At 44.1% G+C, this 15,926-nt stretch overlaps 1 protein-coding gene across 9 annotated transcripts in view; it reads right to left on the bottom strand.

Annotated features, from left to right (window-relative positions):
- The window catches only part of LIMCH1 (LIM and calponin homology domains 1), a 315,721-nt gene that overhangs the window by 96,743 nt on the left and 203,052 nt on the right, over positions 1 to 15,926 (bottom strand). For all 9 annotated transcript variants that reach the window (XM_045833958.1, XM_045833959.1, XM_045833960.1 and 6 more), the window contains exon 4: positions 2,388 to 2,494. In XM_045833958.1, the coding sequence (XP_045689914.1) occupies positions 2,388 to 2,494 (107 nt within the window). The remainder of the gene's footprint in view (positions 1 to 2,387; positions 2,495 to 15,926) is intronic.

The raw sequence follows: 15,926 nt of genomic DNA, 5'->3' as shown, positions 1-15,926 counted from the left end.
ATTTAAGGTTTACAGCATAATGATTTGATATATCCATTAGTATGATAGTCACTATCTTTCACATCATCTATGTTTACTTCTCAGCACTTACCACTTCCTACAATTTCTTTGGATTTACTTAATTATTTCTCATTTGTTGACATGGGGTGTGAATTCCACGTGAAGAGGAGGCATTGGCTATCTTGACTGCTCTGGTTCTCTGGGGCCTGGAAAGTGTCTGACATAGAATAGCTGCTCAATAAATGTTTGTTGAATGAATGAATGGAAAATGATAGTGTCATAGGGGAATATGATGGAAAAGTATTGCCTAAAGAGAATATTATTGCTCAAGTGAAGGAAAAATTGAAAAGGCAAGAAAATGAGGAGAAGAAATACAAAAGGCAAGATAGAAAAACAAGATAAAGGAGGGAAGGGGAGCAGAGGGAAGAGGAGGAGGTGAGAAAAAGAAGCAGAAAGAGGAAGATAAAGGACAGAAAAGAATAGGAGGAGGGCAAGGTGGGACGGAAACGAAGTGACAGTGTCTGTGTGCCCCTGGTCTACATGCCACGTTCCCCTTTAGATTGCTTTCTGTGCCTTTGAATTAAAGTCTGTTGTTTCAGAAATGGGTTGAGGATCATCTTCTCAAATCTGCACTCAGCAAATTTTTGCTTGCCTTTGGATGACAGACCTAGAAAGATACCGATGGAAGGCTAGACCCCCAACTTCCTGATACCCAGTTTTTTTTGTAAATAAGCAAGAAAGGTGCTAAGAGTTTTGAATATCTAAAACCAGTCTCAGAGTTCTCCTGGTTTGGTAACATACCGATTTAAAGTAGCTCTAGAAAGTGAATAAATGTGTGAAAGTGAATTTTCTTCCACCTTCCAAGCAATGTATGTATGACTAATGACTATGACGTTGCGTAGTTACTAGTTACTATTGTTTCTGGTCACTTGCCACCAGGTGAAACTACAAACGTGAGATGAGGCAGAACCTGAAACAATTTCCTAAAATAAACAAAATTTATGGAAGCTGGACACAATACTAAATGGAGCATGTGATGACTAAAATGAGGTTTATGGTAGTTTCCATATTCAAATATCATAATTTTTATTGTTATGTTTGCCCTTAACCAACATTTTTCCATGAGAAATATTAAGGAATGGCACATTAACAACAGAGCAGTAATTTTGTACAATCAGTCATGGCTGGCTCTCTCATATCCGGTCACAAATCATAAAATCCAATATAAACTCCTAACTTAATTTCATTCAGTAGTTTCCATTTTTCTTTATCATTTAAAAAAATCAAGCCCTGGCTGGCATAGCTCAGTGGATTGAGCGCGGGCTGAGAACCAAAGTGTCTCAGGTTCGATTTCCAGTCAGGGCACATGCCTGGGTTGCAGGCCATGGCCCCCAGCAACTGCACATTGATGTTTCTCTCTCTCTCTTTCTCTCTCCCTTCCCTCTCTAAAATAAATAAATAAAATCTTTTAAAAAATCAATATTGTCAAATAATATAAAATTAACAGCTCTGATTTTTGGTTTCTTTCCCTTTTCTGTTTTTCTATGATAAAATAATCCAAAATTAATCAAAAGACGTATAGCCAATCCACAGACCCTGTCCATGTAATTAAGCTTATTACCAAGGTGTATTCGTGCCAAATATTATTTGACTAAAGTGAACATGTTTTATATGAAATCTGTAGAGTCCAAAGGACTTCTAAACCATGGGAAAATGATCTCTACTGTCTCACAAAGACTTTTTTCTCATAACTCCAGTCATGATCTATTTCTTCACAAAGAAGCATGTTGCCATTTCTTTTAAAACTCTGACATTCTTCCCTAGGATTCTTTGGCCCCAAGCATGGCTCATTGAGAAGATAGAGTCAACAACAGCCAAATGGCCAATGATCCATCTCCAAAGGGCTTGATCACTGACACACAGGAGAAAACAGTTACAAATGTAAATGAGGAAGAGATTTATCCATAATCTATTGCTCTCTTTGCATAATAAACAGAGTTCAGATCTGTTTACTGAGTTCGCAGTCTTCCAAGAGCCTATTCAAATGTCCAAATGGAGCCAATAAAGGCTTTTTGTCCAACACACACAGATTCTGTGCCTATTTCTCTCTTGCCTCTCCCTCCTTTAAGTTTCACCTAACATTTTTCTCCCCTTCAACATTCGATCTCTAGAGGAGTGATGTTTGCATTTCAAAAGCTTCTGTTTGGTCAGAATGAAAGCTATACACAGAGGGAAGGTCAGTGTGTCTTGGTTTGAAAGCTTGATTTTTTACCTATACATTTTTATTTATTAGCCACGCCCAACTGTCTGTCGCTTAAACCTTAAAAAATCATCACAAATCAAAGCATAAATGGGTTCCCCTTAAACATAAATCGTGCGTCACTTACTTGACTGTTACTCTGTTGGATGTATCTTGTAGGTCACTAGGGTCAAAAAGTTGAGATTCTTTAAGGCCGAGCTCTTTACAACCTCTCAAGAATAAGATGATATTGTCCTGGAAGGGAGAAAAGAAACCCAGCTCTGTATTACTTTATATTATCTTTATGAACCACCGGCCCCTTCTCTTCGATAGTCCAAGTCACCAGAGGGATATCCGTCAGTAAGACAACAGGAGTCAGGTCTACACCATGGTTGTTGAAGAAAAGCAAGACGTACTTTGTTAGGACATGCTGGATGAAAGAGATGCTTCGAACTCCTAAACCGACAGCCACACCAAATTCATTTTTTCCTTTACCGTAACGCACTGTTGTAAAATTGCAAGTAAAATGCCATTGAAAAGCAGACCTTAGCATCTTTTGGGGGAATGATACACCCAACCCAGATATTCCCTATTGTAACTTCTGTCCATGTCTTACTACCTAGAATCTGGTTCAAAATTTATATGAAAAACTGGTTTTACTACTTCAGTATTCATCTTCAATAAGTTTTTTTAATTGATCATCTAAAATACATTCACTATCAGTGGGTTTTCACTGATAATAACTTTTTGTGGATAATAAACTGAAGTGGGAAAAATCTAGACTTAATTGGGAAGGGAAAGGAAAACTTTTGAAAATAATGCAGAAGACCCTTCTCACAGTGCAAACGTCCCCTAGCAGGCATACATGTACTTTGAACTGGCAGAGGAGCAGGCACAATGGACAGTTAGGGAGGGTTCTGGTCTTCCTCTGCTGGAAGTCATTAAACATAAACAAATGGCTCTGGAAGGGACTGCAACTGTGGGCCATTCTGGTGGAACTCCAGGGTGTTAGCAGCAGGTTCTGTAACGGAGTGTAGGCTGGGAGGCCCCAAAGCCCCCAAAAGTGGGCATTTGTAACGGGCTCCAGAACTTGGGGTGTCCGGGTACACAGGATAATAGGCCTGGCTGGGGTAGGGGAGACATGAAACAGGGCCATTGAGAGTTATTTTGCAGGCCAATTTCATACCTGATACGCGAAAATGGTTATTTTGCATATCAATAACAGCAGACTGATCTTCTGGCCTGAATGGAGCCAGGAAGTAAGTATGCAAAACTTTGACCAGTGATGTAACTAGGAGATAGTTACATCACCTGTGTGATAGCTTGGAGATGGATGGCTCCATGCCATGGGGCCATGCCTGTCTGGACTACCTACGGCAGCCAAGAAAGGCTGGAAATATGGGAGTGCTGGCAGGTGTAGCCGACTGTGGGAGGAGTCAGAAATGGGGTTACAGAGGAGGTTCCAGACTGGGATTTAAACAAAGGGTGGGCCAACATGTGGGACAGAGATTACAGGAGACAATGGAAGGACAATACAAGACCATGGGGACAGAAAGGGATGAAAGGAATCTCGTTGGTGGGCCATGAGAAGTTAGCACGTGGTTTTGGATTCAGAACTGGAGATCCTGGCGACATAGCTGATGGTGCTGGGGACTGTGGGAGACCTGCCCAGCTGAGCACGGATGACTGGGAGGAACCAGGAGTCTAACTGAGCCATGGACCTCTATTTCTTTTTCCTGAGATACCACACCTTTGGCTGGCCTGGTTGGGCAAAGGGGGGAAGGCAGGACTGTGTGTGTGTGTTTGTTGGTGTTTTAAAGGACTTCGGGATTTTAACAGTGACATTTGCGATTACTTTGAACCTGTATAACTTTTGAATAAATACTTCCTTTCCTTTTTACCAAACTCTGGCATTGAGAGCCACGGTTCATATCAGCAGCAGGCAAAGACGTACCTAGAACGGAAAGACCCTAGGGGTGGGGGGACTTGTTCTGTGAACAGTTCAGTAGTCACAAGTCTCTGTCCTCTTCCTAAAAGACTTCTGAAGAGCTGGCTGGCCCCATCAGTTAGTGAAAGTTACAGGAGAGGAATGATAAAAGTTGGCTCCAGAAGCCACATCAATGGGAATCCATCTGAATATTCTAAGAAAGATGCTACAAAAATCTGAAACGATGGTGGTGGTTACAGAATCATGTATTCACCCGAGCGCAACTTAATGAAGCAAAGAGCAAAGAGTTCTTCCCAACTATCCAGTGTGTAGGCAGGATTCTAAGATAACCTCCAAGAACCCCACCCCCGGTGTACACACCCTGTATAATCCCTCCCCTTGAGTGCCAGCAGAACTATGACCATGAGGGGATATCCCTCTGTGATCATGTTACTAACCATTGGCTTTCAGTCAATCAAAAGAAAGATGATCAGATTGGGTCTGACCTAACCAAGGAAGTTTTAAACAAGGTAAAGTCAGAGATCCTGGGGACCATAAGTTCTTAAGCTTTAAGGAGATGCATTCTGTCAACAACCTTACGAGCTTGGAAGAGGTTTGGACAAAGCTCAAATAGGACCCCAGCCCCTGCCAATACCATGATTTCAGCCCAGTGAGATCCTGAGCAAAGAACCCACGTCCATACTTCTGACCATACTTCTGACTGCAGAAAGTAAGATAATAAATGGGTGTTGATTTAAACGGATGTGACATTTATAGTAATTTTCTATTCAGCAATAAAAAAAAACCCAGGCTCAAAACAACATGAACAATAGCAATAAACTGCTAACATTTAACATTTATTTAGCCTTTTTATATGCTAAATATTCTTCCAAGAGCTGGACATCTACTAACTCATTTAACCCCTGCACAACCAGTGAGATAGGTACTATTTTCATCCTCATCAGCAGATGAGCAGTCTGAGGCACAGAACAATTAAGCACCTTGTCCAAGGTCACATAGCCAGAAAAGGATGAGGATGCAAACAACGTGGCACAGATGAGGAGCTCAGGCATCAGCTCTGAGGTCAGCAGCAGTGGAAGATGATGCTGCGGAGTCAGGCGCTGCTTGCAGAGGGCCTTGAAGGCCATGGAGGGCAGACTGTGCGAGTCACAAAGGGGCTGTGATCTGAAGACAAATGCCCAGATCTGCAGCAGAAGAAGACGACTGTGGGCAGGCCTATGGGGTGGTAGACCAGGTGGAGGAAGGACTGAAGAGGAGCAAGATAGCAGACAGGGACGCCAATGAGATACTACAATCTCACTGTCCACCCACAGCCCTTCTCGGAATGTGTTCTTTCCTGTGTCCCTGGACTTTTTCAGCAGGCAAGATGTGCCATCATTCACAAGACTTGTGTCACTCACAAGGCCTCTTGTAGACTGACAATGAGCCGGTCATAGCCTGAAGTCATCCACACCCTGGCCGCCTCTCCTTCAATGACTTCACACATTTTAAAATTATCAAATTTCTCCTTGGAGTTTTTCTATGTTCCCTCCCATCTCCAGAGGTTTATAGATGTTCAGGTAAGTTTTTCCAGGGCATGCAACTATATTTCTGGTTGGCCTATGAGCTCTGAGGGCTTCCTGCCCAGCAGAAAACAAAGGCTATGTCCTGGTACTCTCTGGGAATCATCTGGGATCACAATGTCAGGATGAGACCTGTAACTACCACCCAGTGCCATAAGAAGCACATGACGGGGGCACCTCAGATTCTCAAGAAGGACAAGGAGGCACACTTTTGTATGCACACCCAGATGCCCAGAAGCCCAGATGCGTGTCTGAGCTCTGTGCTGTGTTCAGCACACAGACTGCAAACACAAAAGCGCTGTGTTACCAGCCAGGCTGAACAATTTGGGCTGGGAGATTTAAAGAACTGCAGGTCTCCTTCCAGCTCCTTGCTGCAACCTAATGATGCTGGAGGGGAGCCAGACCCCAGTCAGGAGAAAAGCCAGAAGGAAGAACCCTCCAGCCAAGAGCTCACAGGGGCAGCCACCAGAGCGGGCAGGAAGGACTGTGCCTTTAATTATATAAAATGCAACTTGCAAATTCCCATCTGCCTTGCTCTTCACACTAAGATTTTTCCACATTTATAATTCCAAGCAAAACTCACATAGTAGTGTCTTAGCTTCAGAAGCCAAGCAGTGCAACAGCATCGCAATTCCAAGGGAGAAGTGGAAGACGCTGATTTATGACAGGGAGCACTGCAGTCGGCTCTCACTCATGTAGTATTACAACCCTGTTGTGATTTTGTGGGGCTTCAAAAGAAGTCCTTTAAGACTCTTCAAAAAAGTTAAAAGCCATGAAAAAGCAACACTGGAGATTAGAGAGACGCAATGACCAAACGTGACCTATGTTTGGTTGGATTGGATCCGAGATACAAAAAAGGAAAAGTACATAAGGCTATAACAGTCTAAGTTAAATAGCCCATATTTAAATGTAACATGTACATAGTTAAATGTAAATATATTTAAATGTAGCATGTACTTTTCCAGTTACTGTAACATGTTGGATAACATTACTGAATGAATGTTAATTTTCTTAGACATGACGATGATGAGATTGTGGTTATATGAAAGAGTGCCTTTATTTTTAAGCAACTATGTGTGTTATTAGGGATGAGTTATCACAATGTCTAATAACATAATTTCAAATGGTCAGGGGCAAACATGCAATTTTGTGCATACAAAGGACAGAGACAGAGACAGAGAGAAAATGAACGTGTCGGCCTGTCATGAAGAAAGAGATCCAGCAAATACAGCAAAATATCAACAACTGGTGAATCCAGATCGGGGTCTGGCAAACTTCTTCTGTAAAGAGGCAGAGCGTAAATATGGCTTCGTGGCTGGTGGTGGTCTCTGTCCAGATGACTCACCTCGGTTTTGCAGCCAGACAGTACATAACAAATGGGGGTGTCCACACCGCCATGCCCTTAGTCACCCAGGCAGGCCCTGGGCTGGACTGGGCCCAGGGCTGCAGGCCACAGGCCCTGTCACAGGTAAATGATCCTGCCTTCACCTGGCCCATTCTTTTGACTTTTCTGTACATTTGAAAATTTCCAAAGAAAGGTTTTGAAAAAAAGAGTTTTTCAATCTGTGGAAACATATTCAGCTACATAGGGTGATGACTTCATTGGCAAAACCAATTTTATAAAATTCGAGGAAAAAGCTCCCTCCCCTCAGAGACTACTACGGCCAAGTCCCTGAGGGGAAATGCCGAAGGACAGCCGAGGGAAAGTTACCATTTCTGGCTAACGGGGAAGGACTGTCACACGAGGCTCGTCCAACACGGCTACGTAACGTAAAGTTCCTAACAGAGTCCGTTCTGTGCTGGACTGATGGGAATCTATGGGTTTACACCGCTGTTCATGTCACCCCCACCGTGCACTCACTCCTCCTTGTTCTCAGCCCTGTGGTTTCCCGTTTCATGGACGGGTGGGCCTGCTGTGTGCAGGGAGACATTCCCGGGGGCCTGGGGCTGAGGCCTGAGCTCCCTGCCCTCAGGGGACCTCTTCTCTGCATAAGTCCTTGTACTTTGCTCCCTCCCTCCTCATGCCAAAGATAAGACGCAGGAAGGTCCAGGATGGTCTCTGTCCCAGAATGAAGCAGTGTCCCTAGCATATGGTAGGAACTCACTAAATGTGTAAAATAAAGTGGGTACTACATTCTAGGTGCTCATAAGAATGAAAACACACACACACACACACACACACACACACACACACCAAAATTCCTTACCCTCATAGAGCTGACATCCTAGTAGATAAAACACTGAGCTCATAAAAAAGTATCTTATCTTCAAGATTAATTTTCGGGATCCATCCAATTGCTGGAATTGTTCAAGATACACATCAACAGAGGCCTGACTTTAAATTGGACAATGGAAATGAAAGAACCACAAATACATCAAGGAACAGGGCACAGCAGCTTTGGAGTCAGAAGGACCCTAGTTCGAACCCCGGCCTCATCCATGTATGAGCAACGTGACCTTGGGCACAGTTCCTCACCTTTCTGATCCTCAAGTTTCTATTCTGAAGGGTGAAGGATGCCATCCACCTGACGGGCACATCGGAATTACAGAAAATGTGTATTAAGAACACAGCCCCGTGTCTGGCACCTTCTGGGACACTTATTTTATGGAAGTTATTATTATGACATTATTGTACACTCGGGTCAACAAAGGACCATGGACGGTGAGATGAAGAACAGTTTATCTATGCAGGAAAAACAGAGACAGAGTGTATTTATAGTCCTTGCCAGTCACATGGCAGATGGCACACAAAAAAAGTAGTCGCTGTTATTGTTGGTTGTTGTTTAGTCACTGCCACTGACTGCCTGCCCACTTGGTCCTTCACACAGGCAGCCTCAAGCTCAGGCGCAGGCTATGTACCCAAAGTCCACTTGTAAGGAGGCTGCTTGTATGTTATCATTTGTAATAATCCCAGAGAAATAACCTTTACAGAGTGGTTCCCAGCTTAGATCAGAAAAGCCTACTTAAGCCAAAGTGTCCCTGACGAGGGGTAACAATTCACTATGGAACCTAGCCACTGAGCAGACTGACATTTCACTGGGGAACTGTGTTCAGAAATGCTAGTAACATGTCTCTCTCGGTTGTAGCGTGGCCCAACACGGCACCATGGAAGGAAGGGGCAAGAACGAGAGGGGAGAAGGGTGGGCCAGCAACTCATTCCAGTGCAGCCCCGCAAGACACATCACTGCCTCACCCAGGCCTTTCTCCCTCTTGTCTCCAGAAGGCAAGCAAGGATCTGCTTGCCACCTTTCCCTTTCTCCAGCTGTCATTTCCAGCTGGCAAGGGGTTGCTCTCTTTCCTTGATCCACTGCAGAGTAGCATGCAGCTTTCCGGCTCCGGGGAGGGCACCGGCCCTTAGCAGTTCTCCAGGGAAACCGGACAGGTATGAGAAGCCCCCTTCTCTGCACGATCTCCTCGGCTTTATTTCCTTTACAACCAGTGGGGAAAGGTCATCCAGTGACGGATGTGGGGTTCACAGAAAGGGAAGGTCATGCTCACCTGAGTGTCAAATGAATGCAGATGCCTGTACTGCCAGGTATTTAAAATGCAACACATATAAAACATCTATATAGTTTCTATAAATGAAAGGCTAGGTGGAAATATCCAAATGTAAACTGGGACTAATTACGTCTGGTGAGTTTATTAGTTTAATACATTTTCTATAATAAATATTTGCTTTAACTCTTAGTTAGAATTAGAATGCCTCACAAGGGTTTGCAAGAATATCAGAGAAGACCCAGATCTTTTTAGAAAATGAGTAACTAACTCCAATGTTCCTCTTCCATTTGAAACATCAGGCTTCTTTTTAAATATAGTTTTTGTTAGGTGTCGTACATTTGAAGCAAACAAACTTCCTTGAACAGAAATGCAATTTTGAAATTCAGAACTGAAGGAATATATTACCAAAATATCTCCAGGAACTTCCCCCACAATTAGTAGAATTTGGGGGTTTCCGGTACCTGCCTCTGTGTTCACGGTTGCTCTCGCAGCCTGTACGGATGGGTTCCAGCCAAGCCTGGCCGACACCCAGCAACCGTCTGCACCGCCAGACCTGCGATGCATTTGTACTTGCTGGGAGCCCTTAATGAGGATACCAGGCCTTTCACTGAGAGGCAAGAGGCAAGAGTGGCTGGTTCTGCCTGGAGGAATTCTGGGGAGGTTCAACTCAGAGGGTGGCAGCTGGGTGGCTGCTTGAAGGAGAGGGAGAACTTTTATGGGTGGGAAATGAGCAGAAGCACAGCAGCTGCAGAGGGACTGAAAGCTTGGGGAGGCGATGCAAACCCTGAGAGGTCAGCTAGAGGAGGGCAGTGAGAGCCCTGCCCAGGATGCAGACTCCTCTCTAGGCAGCGGGGAAACCAGACCAGTGGATGAGGATGAACGGAGTCCCAGGATCTGACTATCATTTCAGGAGAATACGTCGGGTGTTAGCCAGTGAGATCCAAAATGTGGAGAGGGTCTGTCCGAGAGATTATTACAAGGCCTCAGGGAGAGATGTGGAAAGCCCGCATTTAGCCAGAAGCAGCAAGAGCAGAGGAAAGGGAGAGGGTGTGTGCATCCCTCGTTGGCTCGGCAGTTGACTGGATTTGGGAGTAGAGGATGAGAACGAAGGGCTTCGGGGTGTTGCTGAGGGTTTTAGCCATTGAGACCCATCTGGAAGAAAGGGAGTTCTTTGAGAAATGGAAATAAGTTTGGAACATTGCATATTCAAAGAGCCATAGCTTATTGGGAGCTCTGATCTGGAGCTCAAAAGGGAGGCCCTAACAGAATATGAATTCTGGCAGCACATGTAGGGGAGAGCATGGTATTGCCAGGAGAGCTCAGACAGAACAACAGAGGCTGAAACAGGGCCATCCGGAATACCGACAGCTAAGGACGGTTAGAGGAAGGGGAGTGCCTTGTGTCCGAGGAGAAGCCAATGAGCACAGGAGATCCAGGCAAGATTGCCAGGGGCGCCAAGTGAGAGCACTGTGTGGGTAGCACCATGTGTCCAGTGCCAAATAACGCAGCACCACATCCAGGACCCCAGCTGTTCCACTGACCGGCTGAATAACCTTGGGCAAGTTGCCTACCTGGTCTCTGCCTCAGTTTTCTCTTCTAAAAGGCCCCACAGGATGTGCTGCTCACTGCCTCCCTGAGCCCATCTCCACCATGTCCTCTCTGCCTGCAGCCATGCACAACTCTGTGTGGGTCCTCAACCAAGCCCGGTAGGTACCTGCCAGGGTCTCTGCACAGCTCGCTTGCTCTCTATCCCCCCCCTAGATATTATCTAGAACCATCTCTGGTATAATAAGTAAACATTCAATAAGTATGCACAGAATAAATGAATGATATTAAAAATGGGGATACTCCTAATGTCACAGGGCTGCTGTGCAGAGTTAAGTATGAAAATAAATGTAAAGCGTTTAGAATAGAACAGTGGTGCAATAAATGCTCTCCATTGTGATATTTAAGTTGTCGATGAATAGGCTTTCTGATTGAAAAGATATTACCAACTTTTGGGAGAGTTTTGGTGGAATGACAAGGTAAAAACCAGATTGCAGGAAACTAAGAAGTCAGTGCAGGTAGAATAAAAATGATGGAGAAAACACACAGAGACACGCTGGGGATGTTCAGCAGAGAAGAGATTCTGAAATGAGGAATGGCAGGTCAAAGGGAGGTTGGCTGATGGTTTCTTTCAGGAAAGCTGCAGCTAAGGAGAAACATGCCACCCTGCTTGTCCAAGGGCTCTGTGGCCCCTTCCTCACCCCCATTAGCAATCCCCACTCCATGTGAGGTTTGAGCCACCGGTTCCTTACATAATAATCTTCTATCTCACTCTATTTCTGCCACAATCACAGAGGACTCTGGAGCCAGTCACCAACCACTTAATGTAGTCAACATTCCAGGTGACTTTAAATTCCCCCTGGGCAACCTGCTCAATGACCTGGTTCTAGCACATTACCAACCCTACAGTTCTTTGACTCCCTCAGTTCCAATGGGTTTTACTTATGCATGCTTTTTCAGGATCATCATCATCACCTGGCCTGCCCCATGGAACCTTGAACTCCAACATCTGATGATTTGGACTTAGCCCTTCCGGGGTTGTCATTACTTCTCCCCCATGACACCTGCTCTTTCATTCCTGACTTTGCACTTTTATCTCAGACCATTCTCCTTTCCCCTTGTTGCTTAATTCCCTTCCCAATCCCGTCCAAGCCAGTGGGACTCTCCAACTACTCACTGCCTGCATCTTCAACATCCCCACTTCTCTGTCTTTCCATTAGGGAGCAAGGACTAGGAAAAGGAAATAGCACAGGTGGGAGAGTCAGCCTTGGAAATGAGCCTGGTGGCTAACCCAACCAATCAGGTATGCCCACTCCTCATATTTCGACATGGAGGAAAACACTCCTGGCCCCCCACTGTACCTTCCCAAGGCTGGTTTGGGAGAAGGAATGGGGCATGCTCAGCTCAGCCATTATGGGTTTCCTCTCCGTGGAAGACAGCCTGATTGTAGGACACATGTGTCCTGTCTCTGCCATGTGGTCAGAAGCCTCTCTCTGTGGGGGAGGCCTGTGGTTGACCAGCTGTGAGAGGAACGGGTGGATAAATTTGTTTAATTCAAGAGTGAGGATTAGCAAACCCACTTGGCTACAGCTCTAAACCCAAGCTGTCCTATTTGTTTCATGAGAAGTAAAACTGATATTTTGATCTCTATCTGATGCCTGTGTTTATGTCTCAGCTGGGAGGGGAAGAGAGGAGTATTATCTACTGAACACCCTAAACCCCTAATGCTCTGCTCCTGGTGCTACTGGAAATAATGGTGCTGCTCTGGGGGCTACAAATGTATGAGCTGCCACCTCTGTGGGCCCCTCGGATCCACTTGGGATCCTTCTGGGCATCCTGGTCTGCCCTCTCCTGTCCTTGCCCAGGTTTTCACAAGCCTCCTCTGCTCTCTGCCATGCCTTCACCTTCTTCTCTATCAACAGACAGATGTCATTAGCCCCCAAGAGTTAACTCCGTTCACTTCACCCATCCCAAGTTCTGTATCTAATAACATTTTTTAAAAAGATTTGAAGTTGGATATTTGAAGGCCTTTGAAAACAATCTGTTAACATTTTTTCAGCAATGGGAGCAAAATGTGACGCTGTGTTAGAGTGGAGATCAAACAGGCAGCAGCTATGCTATATTAACTTTGGTTTAACTTTTTCAATTTTTTCCCCAAGATATTTATTGCATATTTATTGTATGAAAGGCAGTGTGCTAAGTGCTTTGGACAGGAAGGGGTCAGGGTAAGAGTTGGGGCTCTTATTTGCAAATGAGAGAAGCCCAGATGGAAATAGACCTATATTGGATTACAGAGCTCAGTACGTCCTGGCCACAGGGAGGGTGGGGATGCAGCTGACCCTTTGAAACAACTGGGACCAGGGCCTTTGCATTTGGAACCTGCAATTGCTTTATCTCTTGTTTGCTCACTCCGCATTTGGCTTATTGCTTTCACTGCACACAAGTTTCCTACACATGGATCCCCCACTTCCCACAGTTTATACCCATGGTTGTCACCTCTGAGAGGGCTAATTCTCTTTTTCATTTGCAGTGTGGAAAAAATCCCAGGAGAGGGAAAGACCCTTACTGGCCTGCCTGGGGTCAGGTTCCCTCCCACAGTGACTAATGGAACAGAGTAAAAAAGATCATGAATCATTTCAGTCAGTGGTGAGGCAGGGAGAGGGGTGTGGAACAGTTTCCAAAAGAATAAGAACACAATTCCCTAGGAAGGGGAGCCCCGGGCACACAAAACGAGCAATGCTGGCTACCTTCACAAAAGTGGACCAGGTGTGGATTTTCCTCCCAAAGTTCTTCTAGAGTAGAACACAGAATTACTAGCACCATTGTTAGTATCCTAAACACAGCTGGACAAATGTAGTTTCCCTCTACAGGTGTTCTTCGGAAAGAGTCTGTGCACTCCGCTGCGATGCTGCCTCAACTTCTTGAATTTAACAGGCCTGACGCCAAAAAGACCAGCCACAGAAAGAAGCGGCAAAAGTGACTTCACTAACTGTGCTGGGAGAGCTTTTTCAAGCATGATCCCACACCAGTACAGCGGTTGGAGCTCTTCCTCCCTCAGGACACACAGGGGAATAGAGTGTCCAACCTAAAGCCTCCAGCATCTTGATTTTATCTCTTTCCGGATTCCAGACTCATGAACATCCACCCAGCAGCTGCTTCTCCTCTCATAGACTTGACGTTCAAGCCCACTTGAGAGTCAATACCACAATGTGTTATTGACTCAGAAGAACGGGGATTTGAGCCTATCAGAAAAACTGTAGAGATTCCAAAGCCTCTATCCCTCCAAAAAATTACAGTTATTCCCCCAATTACTCAGACTAACCCTAAAACTCAACATAAGCATTATTGTGTTATATTGCCAAATAGTTTTCCAGCATAATTTGCTAATTGCATTTTGGGAATTGAATGACACAGAGCTTTCAGTTATGTTAGAATAAAACTGCCTAAATCATCTATCATACCTCATTACACAATACACATATACTTGATATACAGAGCATGACTTTGGCATTTCTCGCAGCTGTGATCATCAAACTGGTCTGGACTGCTGTGGGTCTGGTATTAATCCATGATGAGATAAACGCAGAATTGAACATGAGTATTTAGAAACTTTTATAATAACTAGGCATTTTAAAATTATATTTTATTGATTATGCTACTGTAGTTGTCCCAATTTTTTCTCCTTTACCCTCCTCCACCTGGCACCTCCCACTCCCTCAGGCAATCCTCGTGTCATTGTTCATGTCCATGAGTTCCTATACTGTTATTTACGTCCCTGTGGCTATTCTGTAAATACCAATTTGTACTTCTTAATCCCCTCACCTCTTCACCCATTCTCCCCTCCCCCTCCCATCTGGCAACCATCAAAACACTCTCTGTATCCATGATTCTGTCTCTGTTTTTCTTATTTACTTTGTTTTTTAGAGTCAATTGTTGATAGATTTGTATTTTTTGCCATTTTATTGTTCATAGTTTTGATCTTTTTCTTAAATAAGTCCCTTTAACATTTCATATAATAATGGTTTGGTGATGATGAACTCCTTTAGTTTTTACTTTTTTGGGAAGCTCTTGATCTGCCTTTCAATTCTAAATATCTTTGCTGGGTAGAGCAATCTTGGCCATAGGTCCTTGCTCTTCATGACTTTGAATATTTCTTGCCAATCCCTTCTAGCCTGCAAAGGTTCTTGTACGAAATCAGCTGATAGTCTTACGGGAATTCCCCTGTATGTAACTAACTGCTTTTCTCTTGCTGCTTTTAAGATTCATTCTTTATCTTTAACATTTGGCATTTTAATTATGATGTGTCTTAGAGTAGGTTTCTTTGCATCCATCTTGTTTGGGATTCTCTGTGCTTCCTGGACTTGCATGTCTATGTCCTTCACCAAATTAGGGAAGTTTTCATTCATTATTTTTTCAAATAGATTCCCAATTTCTTGCTCTTTTTCTTCTCCTGGCAATCCTATAAGGCAAGTTTTGGAATGCTTGAAGTTGTCCCAGAGGCTACTTACACTATTCTCACTTTTTTGGATTTGTTTTCCTTCTTGCTTTTTGCTTCCTTATATTCCAAATCATTGATTTGACTCTTAGCTTCATCCACTCTATTGTTTCCCTGTAAATTGTTTTTTATTTCAATTTATGAATCTTTGGTTTCTGACTGGATCATTTTTATGCTGTTGAGGTCTTGACCAAATTCCTTGAGCATCCTTATAACCAGTGTTTTGAATTCTGCATCTGATACATCACTTATTTTCATTTTTGTTTAGTTCTTTTTCTAGAGTTTTTTTAAAAAAGATTTTATTTATTTATTTTTAGAGAGGGAAGGGAGGGAGAAAGAGAGAGAGAAAGAAACATCAATGTGCAGTTGCTGGGGGTCATGGCCTGCAACCCAGGCATGTACCCTGACTGGGAATTGAACCTGCGACACTTTGATTCGCAGCCCGTGCTCAATCCACTGAGCTATGCCAGCCAGGGCTTTTTCTAGAGTTTTGATCTGTTCTTTTATTTGGGCCATGTTTCTTTGTTCCCTCATTTTGGCAGCCTCTCTGTGTTTGTTTCTATGTATTAGGTAGAGCTGCTATGACTCCCTGTCTTGGTAGCATGGCCTAATGTAGTAGTTGTCATGTAGGGTCCAGAG

The sequence above is a fragment of the Phyllostomus hastatus genome, unplaced genomic scaffold (assembly GCF_019186645.2).
Source record: "Phyllostomus hastatus isolate PE091 unplaced genomic scaffold, TTU_PhHast_1.1 phas_contig_196, whole genome shotgun sequence".
Lineage (NCBI taxonomy): Eukaryota > Metazoa > Chordata > Mammalia > Chiroptera > Phyllostomidae > Phyllostomus > Phyllostomus hastatus.
The sequence above is the reverse complement of the archived record's forward strand: the minus strand, read 5'-3'. Positions and strand labels throughout refer to the sequence as shown.